Source organism: Pseudonaja textilis, chromosome 6, assembly GCF_049901715.1.
Source record: "Pseudonaja textilis isolate UNSWEBS1 chromosome 6, rPseTex1.2, whole genome shotgun sequence".
NCBI classification, from domain to species: Eukaryota; Metazoa; Chordata; class Lepidosauria; order Squamata; family Elapidae; genus Pseudonaja; species Pseudonaja textilis.
In genome coordinates, this window is record NC_141995.1 from 55,855,773 (window position 1) to 55,878,138 (window position 22,366).

General features: G+C 40.8%; 2 protein-coding genes across 5 annotated transcripts in view; one reads left to right on the forward strand and one right to left on the reverse strand.

Moving 5' to 3' along the window:
* Positions 1 to 553, reverse strand: part of SPATA18 (spermatogenesis associated 18) — a 36,400-nt gene extending 35,847 nt beyond the window's left edge. For 2 of the 3 annotated variants that reach the window (XM_087936598.1, XM_087936597.1), the window contains exon 1: positions 412 to 553. In XM_087936598.1, the coding sequence (XP_087792724.1) occupies positions 412 to 498 (87 nt within the window). In that variant the 5' untranslated portion in view covers positions 499 to 553. The remainder of the gene's footprint in view (positions 1 to 411) is intronic. The other variant, XM_087936599.1, reaches the window with a different exon arrangement.
* A 4,276-nt stretch (positions 554 to 4,829) lies between these two features.
* Positions 4,830 to 21,257, forward strand: SGCB (sarcoglycan beta). Of its 2 annotated transcripts, none has more exons than XM_026699899.2 (6): positions 4,830 to 4,968; positions 8,326 to 8,535; positions 10,749 to 10,934; positions 11,386 to 11,577; positions 13,899 to 14,030; positions 16,383 to 21,257. In XM_026699899.2, exons 1-6 carry the CDS (start codon positions 4,915 to 4,917, stop codon positions 16,584 to 16,586), a joined length of 978 nt encoding a protein of 325 aa, XP_026555684.2. In that variant the 5' UTR covers positions 4,830 to 4,914; the 3' UTR covers positions 16,587 to 21,257. The 2 variants fall into 2 exon arrangements, with proteins under 2 accessions (XP_026555684.2, XP_087792728.1); XM_087936602.1 differs by lacking the exon at positions 4,830 to 4,968 and adding an exon at positions 5,730 to 5,749.
* The last annotated feature ends 1,109 nt before the right edge of the window (positions 21,258 to 22,366 follow it).

A 22,366-nucleotide genomic window follows, 5' to 3' on the forward strand; every position in this document is an offset into this window, starting at 1 on the left:
AGAATAGAATAGAATTCTTTATTGGCCAAGTGTGATTGGATACACGAGGAATTTGTCTTGGTGCAAATGCTCTCAGTGTAAAGAAAAGAAAAGATACATTTGTCAAGAATCATCAGGTACAACACTTAACGATAGTCATAAGCAATCAAATTATACTTATAATTATACTTATAATTAATCACCCTGTCCTTGAATGGGTGGGTGGACTGGATATGAACATTTGAACCACTATAAGCCCATATATTTGCCATACGCTAATAAATAAATATACAGTAGAGAGGATGCTACACACTCAACACAAAAATACACACATGCGTGCGGGCACACACACACACCAGCCACCTCCTTGTCCCCAGATGCCTTCTGGAAAGACAGCTGGCTTTATGTAAACCAGGCGTTTTACACACTCACGTAATAGTCTCTGTACCAACTTTCCAGCTTCTCCTGCAAAATCCTGCAGGTCTCATTGTTGATCAGCCTCCTCAAGGTGTCAGCCATGCCTGGCAGAGATGGCGACAGAAAAGGGCGAAGGGAGAGAGAGTCCAAGGCTTCAAAGAAAAAGGAGGAAAGAAAAAGTGGGGTGGGGGGGCTTCTTTTCCCAAGGAAGCGGCGATCGTTTCTTGCTCTTCGGAGGTTTTTTTTTTTTTTTGCTTCTCGCCACCCAACGAGGAGGTGTCCTTAAAAGGGCCGGTGGGCTCCGCCTGGGAGTTGCCCCCTTGCCGAGCCTCCCCTTATGATTGGAGCGTGTTAGCCTCGGTGATTGTTAAAGCAAACTGACGTTGGCTTTTTATTTATTTTTTGCTGCTCGGGATGTCAGGGACGCCACGGCTGCGCGGAAAGAGCCCGCTTCTTTCGGTTGTAGCAACGCCGAAAAACCCCACCCTTCCTTCCCGCTCTCTGCCCCCACCCCGACGTTCCCGGGACGCGGGAGAAGCGCGGCTGGCTTGAGCGGGCCGAGGGCAACCCGGGAGGAAGGAAAGCGGGGGGGGGGGGAGCTTTGAAAGAAAACATGGTGGGAAGATCCCTCGCCCACCCCCCCGCGGGATCTTCTTTCTTCTCCTTCCACCGCAGCCGACCCAACTGGCGCCTCGGCGCTTCGGGGAGGTTTCCAGAGGTGGCCGGGAGAGTCTGTGAGGCGAGCGGAACGACGGCGCGACTTTTGTTCCGCCTGGTGCCTCTCTTGGAGGCAGAAACTAGACGGGGAGGGCGGGAGAAGAGAAGGTGGGATCCCCCCCGATTAGAGGGGCCGAAGGCAAGCCGCTCTCCGCGGGCCAAAGAGGCCGAGGCGCTTCCCCCACCCACCCACCCCCTTTTTTCCCAGAGGGGCTCCGGCGACCGCTCGCCCGCCCGCGAAGGTTACGGACGCGCCTGTCCCGCGGAGGCGACTCTCCCTCTCGCCTCGTTCTGACGGACTCGGGATTTCTGGCGCCTTTTTTTCCCCCCCAAAATAACGCATTGATTTCCAGATCACAAGATGAAATCTGTACGTTACCGGGAAGTGGAAAATGAATCCACTTCTTGTTCTGAGTTATTCTCTAAATCTTGAACGTACCCATCCATCCAGCCACATCCATCTATCCATCCGTCTATCCATCCATCTGTCCATCTGTCAATCTGTCTATCCATCTGTCCATCCATCTATCCATCCATCCATCCATCTGTCTATCCATCTGTCTATCCATCCATCCATCCGTCTATCCATCCATCCATCTATCCATCTGTCTATCCATCTATCCATCCATCTATCCATCTGTCTATCCATCTGTCTATCCATCCATCCATCTGTCTATCCATCCATCCATCCGTCTATCCATCCATCCATCCGTCTATCCATCCATCTATCCATCTGTCAATCTGTCTATCCATCTGTCCATCCGTCTATCCATCCATCCATCCATCTGTCTATCCATCTGTCTATCCATCCATCCATCTGTCTATCCATCCATCCATCTGTCTATCCATCCATCTGTCTATCCATCCATCCATCCATCCATCCATCCATCCATCCATCCATCTGTCTATCCATCCATCCATCTGTCTATCCATCTGTCTATCCATCTGTCTATCCATCCATCCGTCAATCCATCCATCTATCCATCTGTCTATCCATCCATCAATCCGTCCATCTGTCTATCCATCTATTTGTCCATCCATCCATCCACCTATCTATCCATCTGTCCATTCATCCATCCATCCACCTATATCCATCTATCCATCTATCCATCTGTCCATCCATCTATCCATCCATCCATCTGTCCATCCACCCATCTATGCATCCATCCGTCCGTCTATTCATCCATCCATCCATCTAGGTCTAGGATAAGGGTCTTCCAACTTCACAGCTTTAAAGACTTGTGGACTTCAACTCCCGGAATTCCTCCTCCAGTCATGTTAGCTCAGGAAATCTGGGAGTTGAAGTCCCACAAGTCTTAAACTTGCCCAGTTTGAAGACCCTTGGTCTAGCACCATGATGGCGAACTTATGGCACGAGTGCCAGAAGTGGCACACAGAGCCTTTTCTGCTGGAACACGAGAGGTCGCCCAGAACAGACCCACTGCGCATGCATGCGTGCCCCCCCCCCACCAGCCAGCTGATTGTTGGGTATCTGCCACGCATGCACGGGGGAGATGCGCATGCGGGAGATGTGCACGCATGTGCAAGGGGCAGGGCACATGTGGGGGGATTGTGCGCACATGCACAAAGGCATGCGGTGCACACATGGGATTACGCACACATGTGCAGGGGTGGAGGGTTGCCTGCACATTGCATTATGGGTGCAGGCACGCATGCGCATGGGCACGCTTTTGGCACGCAACAAGGAAAAGGTTAGCCATCACTGGTCTAGGATATCAAAAGTCTACACACCCCTTTTGAGATGTAGAAAAATCAGACCAAGATAAAACACTTCAGGTTTTTTTCCCACCTTTAATATAACATATAAGGTATACAATTGAATTGGAAAAAAAAAATCTGAAATATTTTAGGGGGGGAAATAAAAATAAATGTAGTTGCATAAGGTGTGCATACCCTCTTATCAGTAGGGATGTGACTGTGGTCAGAATTAACTGAACATTCAACTGGATTTTAAATAGTAGTCAGTATACACATGGCATCAATTAAAGTGACTCTGATCAAGCCCATATAAAGTTCAGCTATTTTTCTGATATTTTACTCAGCTGCCTCTTACAGCAAAAGATATGATCTGCAAAGAACGTAAAGGTATCAATCAGACGTGGATACAAAACGATTTCCAAGGCATTGGATATAACATCCTACCCTGCCCAGAATCCTATCCTACCCAGGATCCTATCCCATCATATCCAGTATCCTATCCTATCCTGCCCAGAATCCTATCCTACCCAGGATCCTATCCCATCATATCCAGTATCCTATCCTACCCAGGATCCTATCCTATCCCATCCTATCCAGTATCCTATCCTATCCTGCCCAGAATCCTATCCTACCCAGGATCCTATCCCATCCTATCCAGTATCCTATCCTGCCCAGAATCCTATCCAATCCTGCCCAGAATCCTATCCTATCCTATCCTACCCAGGATCCTATCCTATCCTGCCCAGAATCCTATCCTACCTGGGATCCTATCCTATCCTATCCTATCCAGGATCCTATCCTATCCTGCCCAGAATCCTATCCTACCTGGGATCCTATTCCTATCCTGACCAGAATCCTATCCTACCCAGGATCTTATCCTATCTAGGATCTTATCCTATCCTATCCAGGATCCTATCCCATCCTATCTGGTATCCTATCCTATCCTGCCTAGAATCCTATACTACCCAGGATCCTATCCTATCCTATCCAGTATGCTATCCTATCCAGAATCCTATCCTACTCAGGATCTTATCCTATCTAGGATCCTATCCTATCCAGGATCCTATCCCATCCTATCCAGTATCCTATCCTATCCTGCCAGAATCCTATCCAGGATCCTATCCTACCCAGGATCCTATCCTACCCAGGATCTTATCCTATCCTATCCAGTATGCTATCCTACCCAGGATCCATCCTATCCCATCCTATCCAGTATCCTATCCTGCCCAGAATCCTATCCTACCCAGGATCCCATCTTATCCTACCCAGTATCTATCTATCCAGTATCCTATCCTGCCCAGAATTACCCAGGATCCTATCCTATCCAGGATCCTATCCTATCCTATCCAGGATCCTATCCAGTATCCTATCCTATCTGCCTAGAATCCTATACTACCCAGGATCCTATCCTATCCTATCCTATCCAGTATGCTATCCTATCCTGCCCAGAATCCTATCCTACCCAGGATCCCATCTTATCCTACCCAGTATCATCCAGGATCCTATCCCTACCAGATCCTATCCTATCTAGGATCTATCCATCCTATCCAGTCCATCCTATCCTGCCTAGAATCCATCCTACCCAGGATCCTATCCTATCCATCCTATCCTATCCTATCCAGGATCTTATCCTATCCTATCCAGTATGCTATCCTATCCAGGATCCTATCCTACCCAGGATCCTAAGGAAGTCCGATTCACCTAACAACTGGATTATTACCTTATCCACTGCGGTATTTCACTTAAACAATTGGGGCAAGAAAGGCCCTAGAATGGGGCAAAACTCACTGAACAGATGTCTCCCTTAACAACAGAAATGCTGGTCTCCATTGTGGTCTTAAATGGAGGGCTACCTGTATTTTTCCTCCTCCACCTCCTCCTTTTCGGCCGGCGCTGAAAAATCCTTCCACGGGGCTCTCTTGGGACACCCAAGCCCGGCCTCTCGCGGGTTCTCCCCTTCGCACCAGCCGCCTGCCGCAGAAAGCGCCGGCCGGCGGCGGCGGCGAAGGAGGGATTCCGCGCCAGCTTTTCGACGAGCGGCCTCGCTCCCCCTGCCGGGCAAAGGAAGGACAAGAGCCGAAGATGGCGGTTCTTCCAGCCGCGGCGGCGGCGGCGGCGTCTTCGGCTTCCGAACAGGTCGGTAGCCCAGGGGGAGCAGAGAGGGAAGGAGATTCGGGAAGCCGCCGAGGCCGCAAAAGATTTGCCGCTTTGCAAAGCTGGCGCCAAGCTGAGCTGCAGCTGAGGGGAGGAGGAGGAGGAGGAGGAGGAAGACGTTGGCGGGCGGGCGGGCGGGCGGGGGGTTGGGACGGGGAGTCCCGGACGCCGGAGTCTCTTCTGCCCCCCCCACCAGCCCCAATTTGGGGCTAAATGGCGGGTCTGAGCTCGTCCCCGAGGGGTGGGGGGAATCTCGCAGCAGCCTACGGGCGAGGGAAGTCCGCCCTCAGCAGCGCCCGTCGGCGGCCTGAGGGAGAAAGGAACGCGCGGTGGGGAGAAAGTTCCCCTCAGCGGCTCCGCCACGGCGCGCCTCCCGTCGCCGCCCGTTATGTTCGCGCTTTGTGAAGGAATCCTAAGGGAAGCCTTAAAATACCCCTCCAAAAAATAATAATGATAATAATAATGATAAAAAATAAATCAATCATGCGCTTTGGTGCCCTTGGCTTGCTTGCCCCTTGGCCGAGGACCACGCCCGGAGCGGCGTCCGAGAGGGAGATTCCTGCCCAATTAAGCGCGCCCGACCCTCCGTGCAAAAGCAAAAAATAGACCGCTACGAGGGCCGGCCTCTCGCCGGAGCTCAGGCGGGTCCCTAATGGAATAAACTCGCAAGATTTCGGGGTTGGTTGGTTTGTTTTCTCGCCCTCTGCATATATATATCCGGACCCTGACTGCGTTGTTTCCCCGTGTCATATAATCTATAAATGTGGGCATACGCATAATTTTGTATTTTTATTTATTACTTTATTTTAGGGGTGCTACCTGATACGAGCCATGAAATAAGACTTTAGGGTATAGCGTTTTGCTTATCTTGAGTTTATCAAGAGTTTTAATTTGTATGAAGGGTCTTTAGTTGCATTTCGATTTGTATTTGGTACCAAATGGTGCCTATTTTGGGTTGATCAGTAGACTGCGTTGTTAGTATATGCATAATTTTATATTTCATTAATTAATTACATTGTTTATTGTTTATTTTGTGCTTTTTTAATGTACTATAATGTGTCTACTTTTTTAATATATTGTAAATAGTGATGTCTATTGCAGGTCTATGACTATAATAAAGTTATATTCTATTCTTATTTTTTGTTTTGTTTTCATAAATTTTTATTATGTTTTCCACCAAGACAATTCAAATCGTATTCACATTTTCAACAGCATTTTGACATCTGCAAGTATTATCTTATAAGTCCTAATACATTTAATATACATCCACCCTTAATTGTTAGTTCTATTTTATATACCTATATATTTTACATATCTACACATCATTTTCTTAAGGTCTCTTACAATTAATCTCCTGTTCTTATTTCTTATATCTATTGTATATATTATATTATATTATATTATATTATATATATATATTATATTATATTATATTATATTATATTATATTATATTATATTATATTATATTATATTATACTATTATTTCTTATATCTATTCTTATATCTTATATCTCTTATATCCCATGACCCATTCATACCATTTGTGCCAGATTGAATAATACTTGGGAGTCCTCCTCTTTCATTTGTAACGTGAGCGTGTCCATTTCTGCACATTCCATTATTTTTTGCTGAACTAAATCCTCTTTAGGAGTGTTAGGAGTTATTTTTTGTTTTTGTTTTACTGCCTGATACAAACCATGAAATAAGTCTTTAGTAGGGTATAGCATTTTGCTATCTTTAGTTTATTAGAGTTTTAATTTGTATGAAGGGACTTTATTTGCATTTCAATTTATATTTTGTACCAAATGGTACAAAGCTACGTTTGGTTGGTCTATCTAGGCTGTGATGTTTCTCCATGTCATATAATATATGTGGGTATACGCATAACTTTATATTTATTTTGTCATCTTTAACGCATGTGGGAGCTGGTGACTCTCTCTGAGAGCTGCATGCAACGACATTTCATTTTAATGTATGTTGATTAGTGTCCATTCAAAGTGACAGTAAAGTTATTCTAAGTCTAAAATCTAACAAGGACAGTGGAGGAGATGTGGAAAACTGGGAAGCTCAACCGGATGGCCATATACTCAGATAGCAGTAATTGCAGAGGACAGAAAGGTGCTGATGAGCTTTGCAAAACTGAGAAAGGTTGATAACGCTCCTTTGAAAGGCATTGTTGGGGTCTGAAAAGATTTCCTTTTCATGACATTAAGAAAAAATCAAAAGTACGAATAGTCTTTAGAATAGAATAGAATTCTTTATTGGCCAAGTGTAATTGGACACACAAGGAATATGTGTTGGTGCAAATGCTCTCAGTGTACCTAAAAGAAAAGATACATCCTTCAGGAGTCAAGAATCATCAGGTACAACACTTAATGATAGTTATAAGGTACAATAAGCAATCAAATCATACTAGGAAACAGTCAATAAAAACCGTAAGGATACAATCGATAAAGTTACAATCATACAGTCACAAGTGGGAGAGGATGGGCGAAAGGAAGGATGAGAAGATTAATAGTAATAGTAGTGCAGACTTTGTAAATAGTTGGACAGTGTTGAGGGAATTATTTGTTTAGCAGAGTGATGGCTTTCGGGAAAAACCTGCCCTTGTGTCTTGTTCTGATGTGCAGTGCTCTATAGAGTCGTTTTGAGGGAAGGAGTTGAAACTGTTTATGTCCTTGCTGTGAGGGATCTGTAGATATTTTCACAGTCCTCTTTTTGACTCATGCAGTATACAGGTCCTCAATGGAAGGCAGGTTGGTAGCAATTGTTTTTTCTGCAGCCCTAATTATTCTCTGAAGTCTGTGTCTGTCTTGTTGGGTTGCAGAACCAACTTACGACCTTTCGTAGTCCTCATGATCACAATTCACCCTGAAATTTTTGTTAAGCGAGTTTTGCCCCATGTTACAACCTTTTTTGCCACAGTTGCTAAGTGAATCATTGAAAATAATGGGTTCTGGTGTTTGCTTGAGAATCATGGCGATCGCTTTATGACCATTGCAAAAAAAAAGGTTGTAAAATGAGGTCCGATGATGTGGTGACCTACTTTATGACCATTATGACTTAACAACCAAAATTCCTGGGTTCAATTATGGTCATAATTTAAGGACTACCTGTTCTGTAAGGATCGTTGAAGTATTTTTCAACTTCTGCTCCCTTTCTCCAGGATCTAATCATTTTGTAAATAAAATAAATGATATAGTCCCATGTAGACGCTTACTGATCATTTTAAAACATTTAAATATTAGTGAGCAAATCTTCCTTTGATCATCATATTATGGCAGAAATGAAATATTAATTAATCTGGTCCATATGATGTCTTTGGATGAAATTTTAGCAAAGCTCGAATGGCCCCGTGAAGAAATCGATGCGAGAAAAGGCCGTGGAACGCAGAAATATTAACAAAGAGCATAACTCTAACTTCAAGGCTGGATACATCCCGATTGATGAAGATCGTCTACACAAAACTGGTTTGCGAGGCAGAAAAGGCAATTTGGCAATCTGTGTCCTGGTCCTCCTATTCATTTTGGCGGTTATTAATTTAATTGTAAGTATAACAATCTATAAAATGCATTCTAACTGATAATATTCAGTTCGAACTTACTAGCAACAGGAGAAGCTGTGTGTTCTTTCCTGATCAAGGGACGGAATGACTCCACCTACTATGCCATGCACTAATGGCAGTTCCCTCAACTGCACCAGAGCCTGCCAGCTGATTTTGGAAGTGTAAGGTGATCTATATGCCGTATTTTTCACACTATAAGACACACTTTTCCCACCAAACAAATATGGGTGGAAATGTCTGTGCATCTTATAGAGCGAATGTTGCCAAAGCCACGCCCACAGGCTGGCCCCCATCCTTTGGCCTCTGCCTCCCAGCAATTTGCCTCCTTGCAGCGAACAGCCTGGTTAGCTTCAGCACAGCCTGATTTAGCATGAGCAGCTGATTGGCGGTTGAATTGGCCTCCCAGAATATCACCAATCAGCTGTTCCAGGCTGCGTGGATCGCCGCCGCCCTCTATTGGCACCTTTGTGCATCTCATTTTCTGCCTCCATGTATCCCGTTTTCGACCCGTTCGTAGCCACCTGGAACAGGCCAAAAACAGGACACGCGAAGGTCGAAAACGGGACGCGTGGAAGCTGCAATAGGTGGCAACGACAATGGGGGGGGGTTGGCGGCAATCCCTGTAGCCTAGTATAGCTGATCGGCAGTATCCCAGGAGGCCAATCCAATTGCTAATCAGCTGCTCGTGCTAAATCAGGCTGTGCTGAAGTTGACCAAGCTGTTTGCTGTAAGGAGCCAAATTGGTGGGAGACAGAGGCAGATTTCCCCACCCCCCTCGTTTTCCTCCTCAAAAGCTAGGTGGGTCTTATGGTTTAGAGCGTCTTATACAGTGGTGGGATTCAAAACAATTTTTTCTACTGGTTCTGTAGGTATGGCATGGCTTGGTGGCGTGGCTTGGTGGGTGTGGCTTGGTGGGCGTGGCAGGGGAAGGATACTGCAAAATCCCCATTCCCTCCCCACTAGCCTGCTTTCCAGCTCCGTTCTCCTGTGCAGGGCAACCAAAGAAGACCCAGCCAATCAGCTGGGGCTTGGGAGGCAGAGAATAGATGGGGGCGGGGCCAGTCGGAGGTGGTATTCCGAACTACACAAGATTTCTGCTACCGTTTCTGCAGAACAGGTCAGAACCTGCTGAATACCACCTCTGGTCTTAGAGTGCAAAAAATATGGTACTCCTGAAATATCAGGTGGGGGAGGGCATCCTACAAATCTCTGGGGGAGGCTATTCCAGAAGATTTGACTGCTGACCCCTGCCCAGATCCCTCACGTAGGATAGGTTCTGTTTGAAGCAAAAGATCCTGCCGGTACCTGGGTGCCAAGCCATTATGGATTCCATAGGTCAAAACCAACCGTTTGAATTGTCCCCAGAAGCTCGGTAGTAGCAAGTGCAGTGCCCACAGATCTGGCCCAAAATATGACGGGTGTTCCTTACTCATTAGAAGATGGGCGGCTGCATTTTGAACAAGCTGCACAATCCGAGTGGCCTTCAAAGGCAGCCCCCCCTGCAGAATGCCTTGAAGCAACTGAACAGGAGGTAACAAAGGTATAATAAGTCACTCACGGTTGTCAGGTCTTCCCGAATTTCATCTAGAACATTTACATCTCCTTAAGATGGATAGCTAAAGTATTGAATGCAAGGAGAGGGGGAAAATATTTTAGATATATATGTTTTATTTTTCATTTTATAAAAGAAAGAATCTTAGCCATTCCTCATGCAAGTAGTCCTTGACTTATGATCACAACTGAGCCCCAATTCTCTGTTGCTAAGTGAAACAGTTATTAAGTGAATTTTGCTCCATTTTACGACCTTTCTTAACACAGTTGTTAAGTGAATCACTGCAGTTGTTAAGTTAGTAACACTGTTGTTAAGTGAACCAGTTGCCAGGCATCTGAATTTTGATCATATGACCATGGGTGTGTGTGTGTGGGGGTTCTGCAATGTTCATACATGTCATTTTTTACAGTGACATTGTAACATTGGCCACTAAATAAATGGTTGTAGGCCAAGGACTACCTATAAATTGTTTCCTATACTGCTGTAGGAAGCTGCCTTTCATGGACATCATTCAGGCTCGCTGTACCATAAACATTTCTCAAAAGTTTTGGAGAAGGTCAAAAACTTTGCAAATGGTTCAAATGTTAATTCCTTCACCAAGCGACATGAATCTTTCAGAACTCTTCAATGTTTCCTTTTTTAGATCACTGTCATAATTTGGGCTGTAATTCGTATTGGGCCCAACGGCTGCGATAGCATGGAGTTTCATGATAGCGGATTATTAAGATTTAAACAAGATTCTGATATGGGAATTATACACCCATTATATAAGAGCACAGTAGGAGGCCGACGGAACGAAGATTTGGTGATTGTTGGAGAAAACCAGCCAGTAAGTAGGTGCCTCCCGGCGTATTAACATTCAGTATCTAAGGTTTGGCTTCATATTATCTTGCTGAATTCTGTTTGGCTGGAATCTAACCAAGAGGAAAATCTTCTTAGTAATGGTAGTTGTCGCATACCCTCTTAAGATACCCTTGTATGGATAAGATATATCTCTGATAGTCAAAAATCTGGGTTTTAGTTACTGGTCGCTTGTTTGTTTGGCTGGTTAGTGAAATTCTTTTGGTTGTGGACTTTTATTTCTATGACCCTGGAATATTGCAGTTTTCTTTATTTCAGTTTTAATTGTTCAATTTGTGGGATGTTGTCTTGCATTTATGCCTTTTAAAAATAAATTTATAAATTTCTTATTAAGATGAAAAAGCACTACCAATTAATAATTTAAGCAAAATAATTTCTGTGTTATTAAAATCAGCACCCTCTCCCTTTCTTTTTTAAAGATTGTATTTCAGCAAGGGGAAACAAAACTTAGTGTGGAGAAAAATAAAACTTCAATTACCAGCGATATCGGAATGGAATTTGTTGACCCACGAACTCAAAACACTTTGTTTAGCACTGACTACAATACCCATGAGTTTAATTTGCCAAGTGGAGTAAAAATTTTAAATGTCCAAAAAGCATCTACAGAAAGGGTATGGATTATATTTTGCTTACTTCCAACTGTAAATTTATAATATTTTTTAAAAAACAATGTCATCTAAAATTCAAATTTTTATTTATATTTTTATTGAGATTCATATAAATTTTCAAAAGTAGAGCCTCATGTTCTGCACATAGAATAAGCAAGCAAACAGTAACTAAGATGTTATCTAGTTAACTATAATGAACAGAAAGACCTTGGAATGACTGGACATTTAAACCATGCATTAGATCTCTGTATGTAAACAGGTTCTACAACAATATTCAACTACTTTTATATGCATTGTATATGCTTCGTTAATTGCAATTTATTTATTGCCAAATGCAGATAACCAATCAACTTTGTAAAGACTCTGGGCAGTCTGTGACCAATAAAAACAGTGCACATAATCCTTGACTTACAACCGTTCATTTTAGCAACTTTCAAAGTTACAAACAGTGCTGGAAAAAGTCACTTAAGAATTGTCATGCCCTTGTGGAGTCTGACTCTGAGGGGGAGATTGAGGAGCTGACAGGGAGTGGGAGTGTGGCTCCCAGAGGCTGTGGAAGAAACGGGGGAAGGACACAGTCTGGCTGGGCATTCATAGGAAGACCCAGGGCCATCCCCTCTTCATCCTAGGTCACATAGGGCGAAACCGAGAAGGGAGCAACATATCTTACAGGAGAGGAAAAGGCCCTGATCCCTTTCATTAGTTGCATTAGTTGCTGGGAGAACAGGATGTAAGTGGGGCATTTTAAATAGCTCTTTGCTGGTAGCAAAGTGTGCTTTATCTTGGTCGAGGCTCATCTGGGTTTTGGCATCTTCCCAACTGTGGTTGCTACATTATCGTATGGAAGTCTGCAATTTATCATCCTGGCCTGCTGTGTTAATGACTCCAGTGTGGTTTGTGTTGGGTTTTTTAAATGTCTAATTATTTTTACTTTGGGTTTGGACTGCATTTACTCTATTCGTAGACTGGTTTTTTTGGAAGAGTTTGATATCAAGCCGAGGCTAATTGGACATTGGGGCCCAAGTTGGAAGCATGAAAGGGAACTTATTCCACTTTTGTGACTGTGTTCTTTTTGTGTCACGCCCCGGGTCATCACAAGAATGGTCCTCACGGTTACGACCATCTCAGCATACCCACAATTTCATGAGCCCGATTTGGGCACTTGGCAATCGGCATGTTTCTACAATGGTAGATCATCAATTATGCACTTCCCACCTTGCTTCCGACCAGCAAATTCAATGGGGAAGCCGGAATGGCTTGATGACACCTGATTTGCTTATTTAACCCACTTAACAATCACACTGCTTAGTGACAGACATTCTGGTCTCAGTTATGATTGTAGATCAGGGACTATCTGTAAGAAAAAAAAAGATAGAGCAATAAAAACAATGATTTCCTTCCAAAAGAGGAAACATTTAAATTAACACACACACACACACACCCCACACACAAAACCTCCTTTGCAACAGACTTGCCATCCACCCTAACCTAAGATTCAGAAAAGGCCAAGTTTCCATGGACCTTTTAAACACGATTCAGGGGAAGGGCAATTCAGATCTTAGGGGTGGCAGGTGCCGTGATGGTTCCGGCATGGAGGAACCCAATTCTAAGCATATCGCTTAAATAGAAATCATACAGAATTCAGCTAGTGCTGCTCTGTGATGTTTAGATAAAGCTAAGTTTCTATAAACTAATGAACAAATTTTGAACAAACTAATATTCAAAAGGGGGTCAAATTATTCTCCAAAGCACCCAGAGGGCAGGACCAGGAATAATGGTTGGAAATTGATCAAAGGAAGAAGCAACCTGGAATTAAGGAGAAACTATTTCCTAACCGTGAGAACAATTAATCAGTGGAACAGAAGTTGCTTTCAGAAATCGTGGGCGCTCCGTCACTGGAGGTTTTTAAGAAGAGACTGGACAATCACTTGTCTCAGATTGTATAAGTTCTCCTGGTTTAGCAGGGGGCTGGACTAGAAGATCTCCAAGGTCCCTTCTAGCTTCTGTTCTGTTCTATTCTGATAAACAAAATTTGATTCTAGATAAAGCTACTGTTTCTGTAACAAGAATCCAAACAACCAATAAAGACAGCAGATGAATAAGAATAGACATCTAGAACTTTAACATTCAGATCTGAGAGCAATTTTAAAGTCCAGATCTGGTAATCCTAAACAATTGTGTGCTATAATCAAAGTGCAAATAGTGAATAGCACTGTTTAAGAACAAGGCACCTTTTACACAAGATATTTTTATTTTTTTAAAATATATTCGATACTAGTTTAGTAAACATATTGTATAGCCACATGCTCTTTTTTTCTCTTTAGATTACAAGCAATGCCACCAGTGATCTCAATATAAAAGTTGATGGGCGCGCTATTGTCCGTGGAAATGAAGGAGTGTTTATTATGGGCAAAACCATCAAGTTTTCCATCGGACGGAACTTGGAACTGAAAGCCGTAAGTAATTCCAGGATTTTCAGCTATTTTATAATGTGGTCGCTCGACTAAAGAAATGTCATTTGGTCAGATACTGGTTCAGTTTTGCCATTTGTGAACTTAAACTTGGATGCACACACACTCTCACACAAACACATACACACTGTATTTTTAATGTTTCAGTTGGCCTTTAAATCTGTTCTGTGCATAAACGCTTTCCACTTCATACGCACAATGCTCTGTTGAATTCCTGAATAAATTATATGCACCCAAACACTTGTGGCTATGTTTGGAAGCAAATGCAGGATATTTGAATATTCAGTATTAAAACTAAATAGCATCTTTGCAGAAGAGTAAGAAGACAGTGTCCTAAATGAATGCTTGCAAGTCAAGTATTACCTGTATTGTAGCTGTAAGTAGGCTCAATAGGTGGAGTACAATGCAGGTGACTGTAAGGTTGCAGGGAGGGAAGGAATGTGTTAAAAATATGGTATTGCGATTTCAAACAAACATAACATTGGATTGGCCAGTTTAGACTATGAAGTCCAAACCTTTTTAAATTTCAAGAGTCCAAATTAGTCACCCCAGATGGTTGCTTCCACTTGAACAATTTCAAAAAAGAAAGGGAAGGTTGGAGACACATTTGTTTCTATATTTAGTTGTAACTCATATTTCTCTCTTGATGAGTAGAAAATAAGAGAACTGGACACAATTAAAGTAAGCTTACCAGTTAATGAATATTAACTGTCTTACCAGTTAATGAATATTTCAGCTTTAACCACAACACCACATGAGCACACAACAGATATAAACTAAATGTAAACCACTCCTTGGTACTTGCAATCGTACTTGCAGGAAGTACGATTTCAGCCACAGAGTGGTCAATGTCTGGAACTCACTACCTGATTCTGTTGTCACCTGCTCAAACCTCCACTCCTTTACCCTCAAACTAACCTCTATTGACCTCACCCCGTTCCTTAGAGGTCTGTAAGGGTCGTCCATAAGTGCACAATCGTGCCTACCGTCCCTGCCTATTGTCCCCAATTATTAGTTCCTATTTCTTATATTTAAACTTATGTTTATTCTTATTTCTATTGTATTGAAAGCTTTTGACAAAATAAATAAATAAAATAAGCTGCTTTCAAAATCTATTTTGAATAAGGATGAATGTATTAAATTATTGCCTTTATTTTGCTTGTGTTTACTGGTAAACCATTCTTATTTTCACATTATGGTCACGTTAACTTCACAACTGCATATAAATAATGACAATTTACATTTTATAGTATTGCTTCTTACTTAAAACATTAAAAGTGGTTTATATTATTTCTATAAAATATTTAAAATATTGTCTCTCATGATGTGTGACTGTGATAGTATAGATAATCCTTGCTTTATAACTGGTTGCTTAATAATTGTTCAAAAATGCAACAGACCCCAAAAAGAAAATTAGGATCCATCCTCAAAAGTTATGGTTGATGCTTCACTTCCAGATACATGATTGCAATTTTTGGTGCCTGGCAATGGCTTGAATTTGTGACTGCAATTTCCATCATTTTTTAGTCGGTTTCTGGTGGGATTTTATCAACTTCCCACAAAAAATGCCTATTCAGAATTGATTTAACAGCTGTGTTACTTAATGACATTGGTTGTGACACAGTAAGGTCACATGGTAACCGACTTAAGGACTGCAATAAATTATGAAAGAAATTCTGGGCTCAATTGTAGTCTTTAAGTGAGGACTACCTGTATTTTAAACCGTGAACAACCTTAGAATATTCAGAAAGCATGAAAACTGATAATTCTCTTCCACACATTAATCCAGGAGACCCAGAGCAGGCCAGTTAGCATCAGACTATATTATGAATATATTCTGCAAGCATCCCAACTCTATAAACAAGCAGAAAGATTGCAATCCAATGATAAAATTTTACATTCTGTCCCTCCATTGCTGTTTAATATTAAGGGATATTATGTAAGTTAAGAAAGTGTTGCTATTCTTAAGACTAGAACTAGATGAAATCTTCCATTGATGCAAAATGAAAATGGACCATGTGATCTAAAAGTATCAACAATGTTGTGCAAGCACTTGAATTCATGTTCAGTTCTTCTCGATCCACAGTCCTCATCCATGCCTTAAAGCTACATCCTCTTTAAATGTTTCATAAAGTTACAGAAGTTGGTATGAAAACTGCTAAAATAAATAAATCCTCAAATCCACGTAACACTATAGGTGCTTCTGTTGTATGGTTTGCAGACATTTTTATCTGTGCAAGAATGTAAAGGCATCTTGGAGGCTAAAAGTAGATAATATTAAAAGAAGACTATGAAGACTGTTGCATGTTCATTGATTTAGACATATTCCTTTCCTAGGACAATTCCATTATCCTGAATGGAAGTGTGATGATCAATGTATCCCGACTGCCAAATTCTTCTCACAAGGAACAATTTAACAATGGTGACTGGGAACGTTACAAACTTTGTATGTGTTCGGATGGGACATTATTCCGTATTCCAGTTAAGAGCCGTAATATGGGTTGCCAAACCTCTATCAACCCATGTGGTAAAACGTATTAAAGGCAAATGTGGGTACTATGGAAAGAAAAATCACTTTATTTAAGTTCAAGCCATTGCATGTTTGCAAGAATGTTTTTGGTTATTTGTACAAATATTAAATGAAGCACTTCTCACACACAGATCTCCACATGTAGCACTGTTGATTAGGCCAATCATGTTTTAAGGTACGTATTGTGTAGGAGTGCAGAATGTACTTCAGGGTGTTGTTGAATTAAAATTACCAAATAGGCCTATGTATGTTTCAAAATAATTTGGAAGAATTGTTTTGGAATTTGCCAAGGGCAGCATTCTTCCGCTGATTCGTTAATATGGCCTCGAGAGCTGAGCTGGCCTAAGACTGCAACATTAATACATTAATTCATTTTTGTTTCTGGTATTTTTATCTTTGCAACTATGTATTTCTCAGACATTATACTTAGACCTTTATTTGGTCCCGCTATATTGAGGCATCTGTTTTCTGAAATTTATATGCACTGAATTCCATGTTCTAATATTGGCTGGGGAATTCAAGTCATTATGGAAACTGATTATGGAAACAGAGTCTAAGATTGTAGTTGAGCAGCTGCAGGTTGTTGGACTATCAGAACTATGGTGGTACAGTGGTTAGGATGCATTATTGCAGGCTAATTCTGATGAATGCCAGCAGTTTGGCAGTTCGATTCCCACTGGCTCAAGGTTGTCTCAGCCTTCCATCCTTCCATGGTCGGTAAGTTGAGGACCCAGGCTGTTGGGGGCAAGAGGCTGACTCTGTAAATCACTTAGAGAGGGCTATAAAGCACCATTAAGCACTATAAAAGTCTAAGTGCTATTGCTATTGTTCTCTTCTCCTACCAAGTTAAAAAATCAAGTTTTTTCCAAGTAGTACTTTGAATAATTTGAATTTGGCAAAACTCATAATAGGATTACTCACCTCTGCTTCTGCCCAAACAGCCGTTGGTTCATTTTGGAAAATATCCCAGTTTAAAATGTGTTTAGGTCTTTTGGTTTGTCAGTTTCTTAGGCAAGGCATTTGAAAATTGCTTCTGGCAGAGGTCCCATAAAAACTGAACAAAATTAAAAACATTTAAAGCTGCCTTGTGAGAGTGCATGAAAATACACTGGTTCACTGCAAATACAATTCTGCTTTATTGAGACTGAGCAGTTTGAAGATATCCTTTCTGCTTATCCTCCTTCACTTGGTCTTTCCATCCCCAGCTTCAGTTTTGAAATGGGATATTGTTAATGGAAGGTCAGGGATGAGAAGCTAGCCACAAAACATCAACTACAACTTTGACTATATGCTTAATAGGCAAACTACTTGACAATATCTTGATATGTGCTGATAGAACAGTGGCTGTAATTTTGCTTTAGAAGCTCTGAATGCTGCTGCTGCTGCAGGAACAGAGACAGATATAGCTGGGTACACAAGCAGTTGGGGCTGCATGAAGGCACTGATCCTTCTAAGAAATGTGGAATATTTAAAACTGCTAGACCAAAGCTACTGTTACCTCAAAAAAAGCAGGACATCTTAGTAAGCAAGTAGAATACAAGTGTTCATACAGTTAACCTATATATGCATTTCTGAAGGGGGTCAGTTTCTATCAAGTTGTGCAGTTGGCAGAAAAAAAACCCTTGGTCTCATTTACTACGTTTTGTTCAATATTAAAAGATTTCCCCAATTAATTTCGATGCAGAGAATACGTTGAAAGTTGTTGATACGTAATGAATAATAATAGATATCTAGACTTTGGTACTCTGGTTGATGTATTTGAAGAAATGGTCATTCGGAACCGATTATATCAACACAGAAATTGGATTGCGGCTAGACTGTCCCGACGTCTAGATGGTACTTGAAGTGAGAAGCTGCTGAGGGTAACAGAATGCAGAAGAATGTGGTCAGCTTGCAACAGGAGAGAAGCGATAAATTGAAATGTGGTGCAATAAAATGATGCTAGACAATTTGCAGTTTGGAGTGTTAATAGAGTTCACAAGGAACATTTAATTGACAGCCTCACATATTTTGTGGCATGGAATTAAGTCTTGAGAGCGTATCTCTGTGATTCTTTGCTTTGTGGCCCTATTGTTATGCAGCAGTATTGGTACTAGTTGTTTTTAATTTTGGTAAGCCACCCAGAGTCACTGAGAGCGGGTGGGCAGTCATATAAATGTTCTTAAATAAATAAAATTAACATGGGCAAATAAATTTATTGAGCACCACATCTGCTATGTTCTGCTGTTGTAGTTTGATTTAATCCTAATTTAATTGTAAGCCACCCTGCTGAGCTCTTCCAGAAGAGCAGGACTGAATAGAAATTGTAATAGTGTTGATGTCAGTCATTTTGAAATCCAAGTGTTGTTGCTGTTTTTTACTTGAAAAAAAGTTAATTTTCAGAGTTAATTTTAATTGGAATACTGTTAGTATATACTTGCACACCATGTAGGGAAGAGACAAAAATTAGTATTCTAGTGTTACGCAAGTATTTGAATTAATGTTCAGGTCTTCTCGATCCACATATCATAACACTCATCCATGCCTTAAAGCTACATCCTGCTTAAATGTTTCATAAAGTTACAGAAATTGGTATGAGAACTGCTAAAATAAATAACAGATCCTCAAATCCACATAACACTATAGGTGCTTCTGTTCTACGGTTTGCAAACATTTTTATCTCTGCAAGAATTTAAAGGCATCTCAGACGCTTAAAGTAGATATTAAAAGAAGAAACGCTGAAAGCCTCATGATCTTTAAGACTATTCAAAATAGTGTTAAGATAGTAGTTGCAAAACATTTTAAATGCAAGTCTGTTGCTCCATGATTAATTCATTTCAAAACATATGAAAACATGTATTTGGAGGAGAATTTTGCTACGGACTGTACACGATTTAATGCAGGGTTTCTCAACTGGCTGGGGAATTCTGGGAATTGAAGTCCAGACATTTTGAAGTTGTCAAGGTTAAGAAACACTGCTTTAATATCACAATGAAAATTTAAAAATGTTAACAATAAAAAGTTAACAACCAAAAAAAATGGTATCTGCCACTAGGCTTTGACAAATTATAACCTTTGACATTGCGTATCTTAATTGCTTTGTATTTAATTGTTCATAATTATCTTTTAACCTATTATACATGCATAGATAATGATTCTCCTTAAAAGGGGGCTTTCAAAGATAATCCTCGAATTACGCTCACAGTTGAGCCCAAAATTGTGGTTGCTGGGACAGTTAGAGTTTTGCTCCATTTTACGACTTTTCTTGCCACCATTGTTAAATGAATCACTGCAGTTGTTCAATTTAGTTAGGTGAATCTGGCTTCCCCATTGATGTTGCTTGTCAAAAAGGGTCACCAAAGGAAAGGGAAGGATGTGACTCCGGGACACTGCAACGGCCACAAGTTGCCAAGTGTCCAAATGTTGACCACACGACTGTTGGGCTACTGCAGTGGTTGTTAAGTGTCATAAGTCACTTTTTTCAGTGGCTGTTGTGACTTTGAAATGTCGCAAAATGAACAGTTAAATCAAGACTTCCTGTCTAGGAAGTGTTTGGAATACTTAGCTCGGCAATGGGTTATACTTCTCATCAAAATTCACAGGATATACGTACTAAACATGTCAAGGTTTGCTTTTGATTAGAATATATCTTTTGATTATTATTTTTATTATCATTATTATTATTATTTTGGTCATATAAGGCTTTAATAGGCCACATGAAAGAAAAAAGAATTGCAGTAAGAATTGCAAGGACACTTTTGGATCCCAGATATTTATTTACAAAGGAAGAATTGACTGGTCTGCTGGGCCAGTTTCTAACACTGGATTCAGAGACATAATCTCCTTAGTAACCTAATAAAAAGTCCATACATATATTGAAAATGTTCTCAGCAGGGCATAGATGCTGTGAAGATTGGATGAAGAGGAATGTGCAGTGTTTCAGAATGAAGAGTGTAAACACCGCATCGGAGTCTCATTAAAGCAACTCTGTCTGTTCAGGCAAGTCTCCCTCCAAAGATTTCTCACTGCAGCTGAGTGAACTAGGAAACCGATATAGCTGCTTTCACACTATGAATTCTATTAAGTTCTCCAATAACTCTTCTAAATTTAATCTGAATCTATACCTTATAGGATAAATTCCTCATGCTTTTGAGTGAGGACATTGGCCAGGCATTAACGCGATCAACTTTTTCAATGAAATATTGGGATTACAACATTATTGTGCTTATTGCTACGATTTATTCATTTTAAATTTTGGAGCATATCGTAGAGGAATATTTTTGCTATTTTGCAGCATTATACTGACAGCTTAGAATGAGTGTTAATATTTCAATTAACTTGAAGCTTCTGGTCTTCTAATCCAAATCATCTTTAGGCACACAATAGATAAAACAAAATTCAGAATCTTTTTCGATATGATTAATGGTATTTAATAAATAATATTCAGTTAAAAATTAAACTGGTCATTTATCAATTTATTTTTCTACTGTGGTGCTGTTCTTATTTGAGGTTTGCTACTAATAATTTATATAAAATGGAGTAATTTATTGTTAAACTATATGCTACGTTGTGTATTTCAGTTTTTAAAGACTGCATTTATGCCTTAGATTTTTATCATGTCGCTATGAAGTTTGGATTTCCAAGTGCCAAAGGAAGTTCTGTGTATTTGTAAAATTTCCATTTAAATAAACAATATAAACTGATCTGTTTTGGTTTTGTTTCTTAACTCTGAATTGTCCCCCAAATTGTGGTACATGGGAATGTATGCAGCCCTAAAATTGGGGTGTATGTAGCTCTCTTCCAACTGTTCCTTGTCCTGTGGTTATAACACTGATCTGTTATGTAGCTGCTAAAACATTACTTGGCATGAACCAGAGGCATTGGGACCATGAAGTAGATTTAGCTTGTGATATTCAAATTAGAATAGATAACATCCTCCATAGCTACTCTGGGATTCACCAATCCCTGCTCTCTCCTTGGGTAAAATGGGCTGGCATAGGCAGATGTAGGCACCACACACATACCTCTAGAGTAATTTTTCCCCTCCAAACTTGGAAGGTTTAAGGTGTGTGGACTTCAACTCCTGGAAATGGCTGGGGAATTCTGGGAACTGAAGTCCACGTCAGGATTTTACAGTTGCCAGGTTTCAAAAATGCTGCTCCAGAATTTTTATTTAATGCACGTTTTTGAGACTGAATCGGGTTTCTATTAGTTAGAAGATATTGTGATTTATACACAACTACACTGTATCAAATTCCAAGGAGGTGACACAACTGCAGTAAGCCAAAGTGCGCACTTCAGGTATGCCATATGGAAACTTTAAAGACAAAAAAGCAGGTAAACTGTTTTTGTCACAACAGGGTGTTACAGAACATGGGTTTTGGTTTTTTTTTAGTTTCCCAGAAAGTCAGTGTAAATCGGTGAAATAAGTTTTTGCATTTACACAACCATATGAGAAGGGCAAAGTTTAACGCTATTAGTAGGTATTTAACACTTGCCATTTACTGAGGCACAAACCAAATCTTTATTATCGATTACAAAGCACTTAAGTATCGGTACTACCAAATATTTAAGTGTTGTTAGAAGTTCTTCCATTAGGAATTCAACATTATTATATGCCAGTTTCTCTAAAAGCAATGGGGGGGGGGAGTTGCCATTAGTTAGAGTAGGAGAAAATTTAACTACAAGCACAGAATTAAAATTATAATGTGTATATGTAGTAAAATGTATCTGCGAAGTCCCCACACAACCGATATGAATTGTTTAAAAAGGAAAGCAGGAAACTATTTACGTTTAATTAAATGCTTTATGT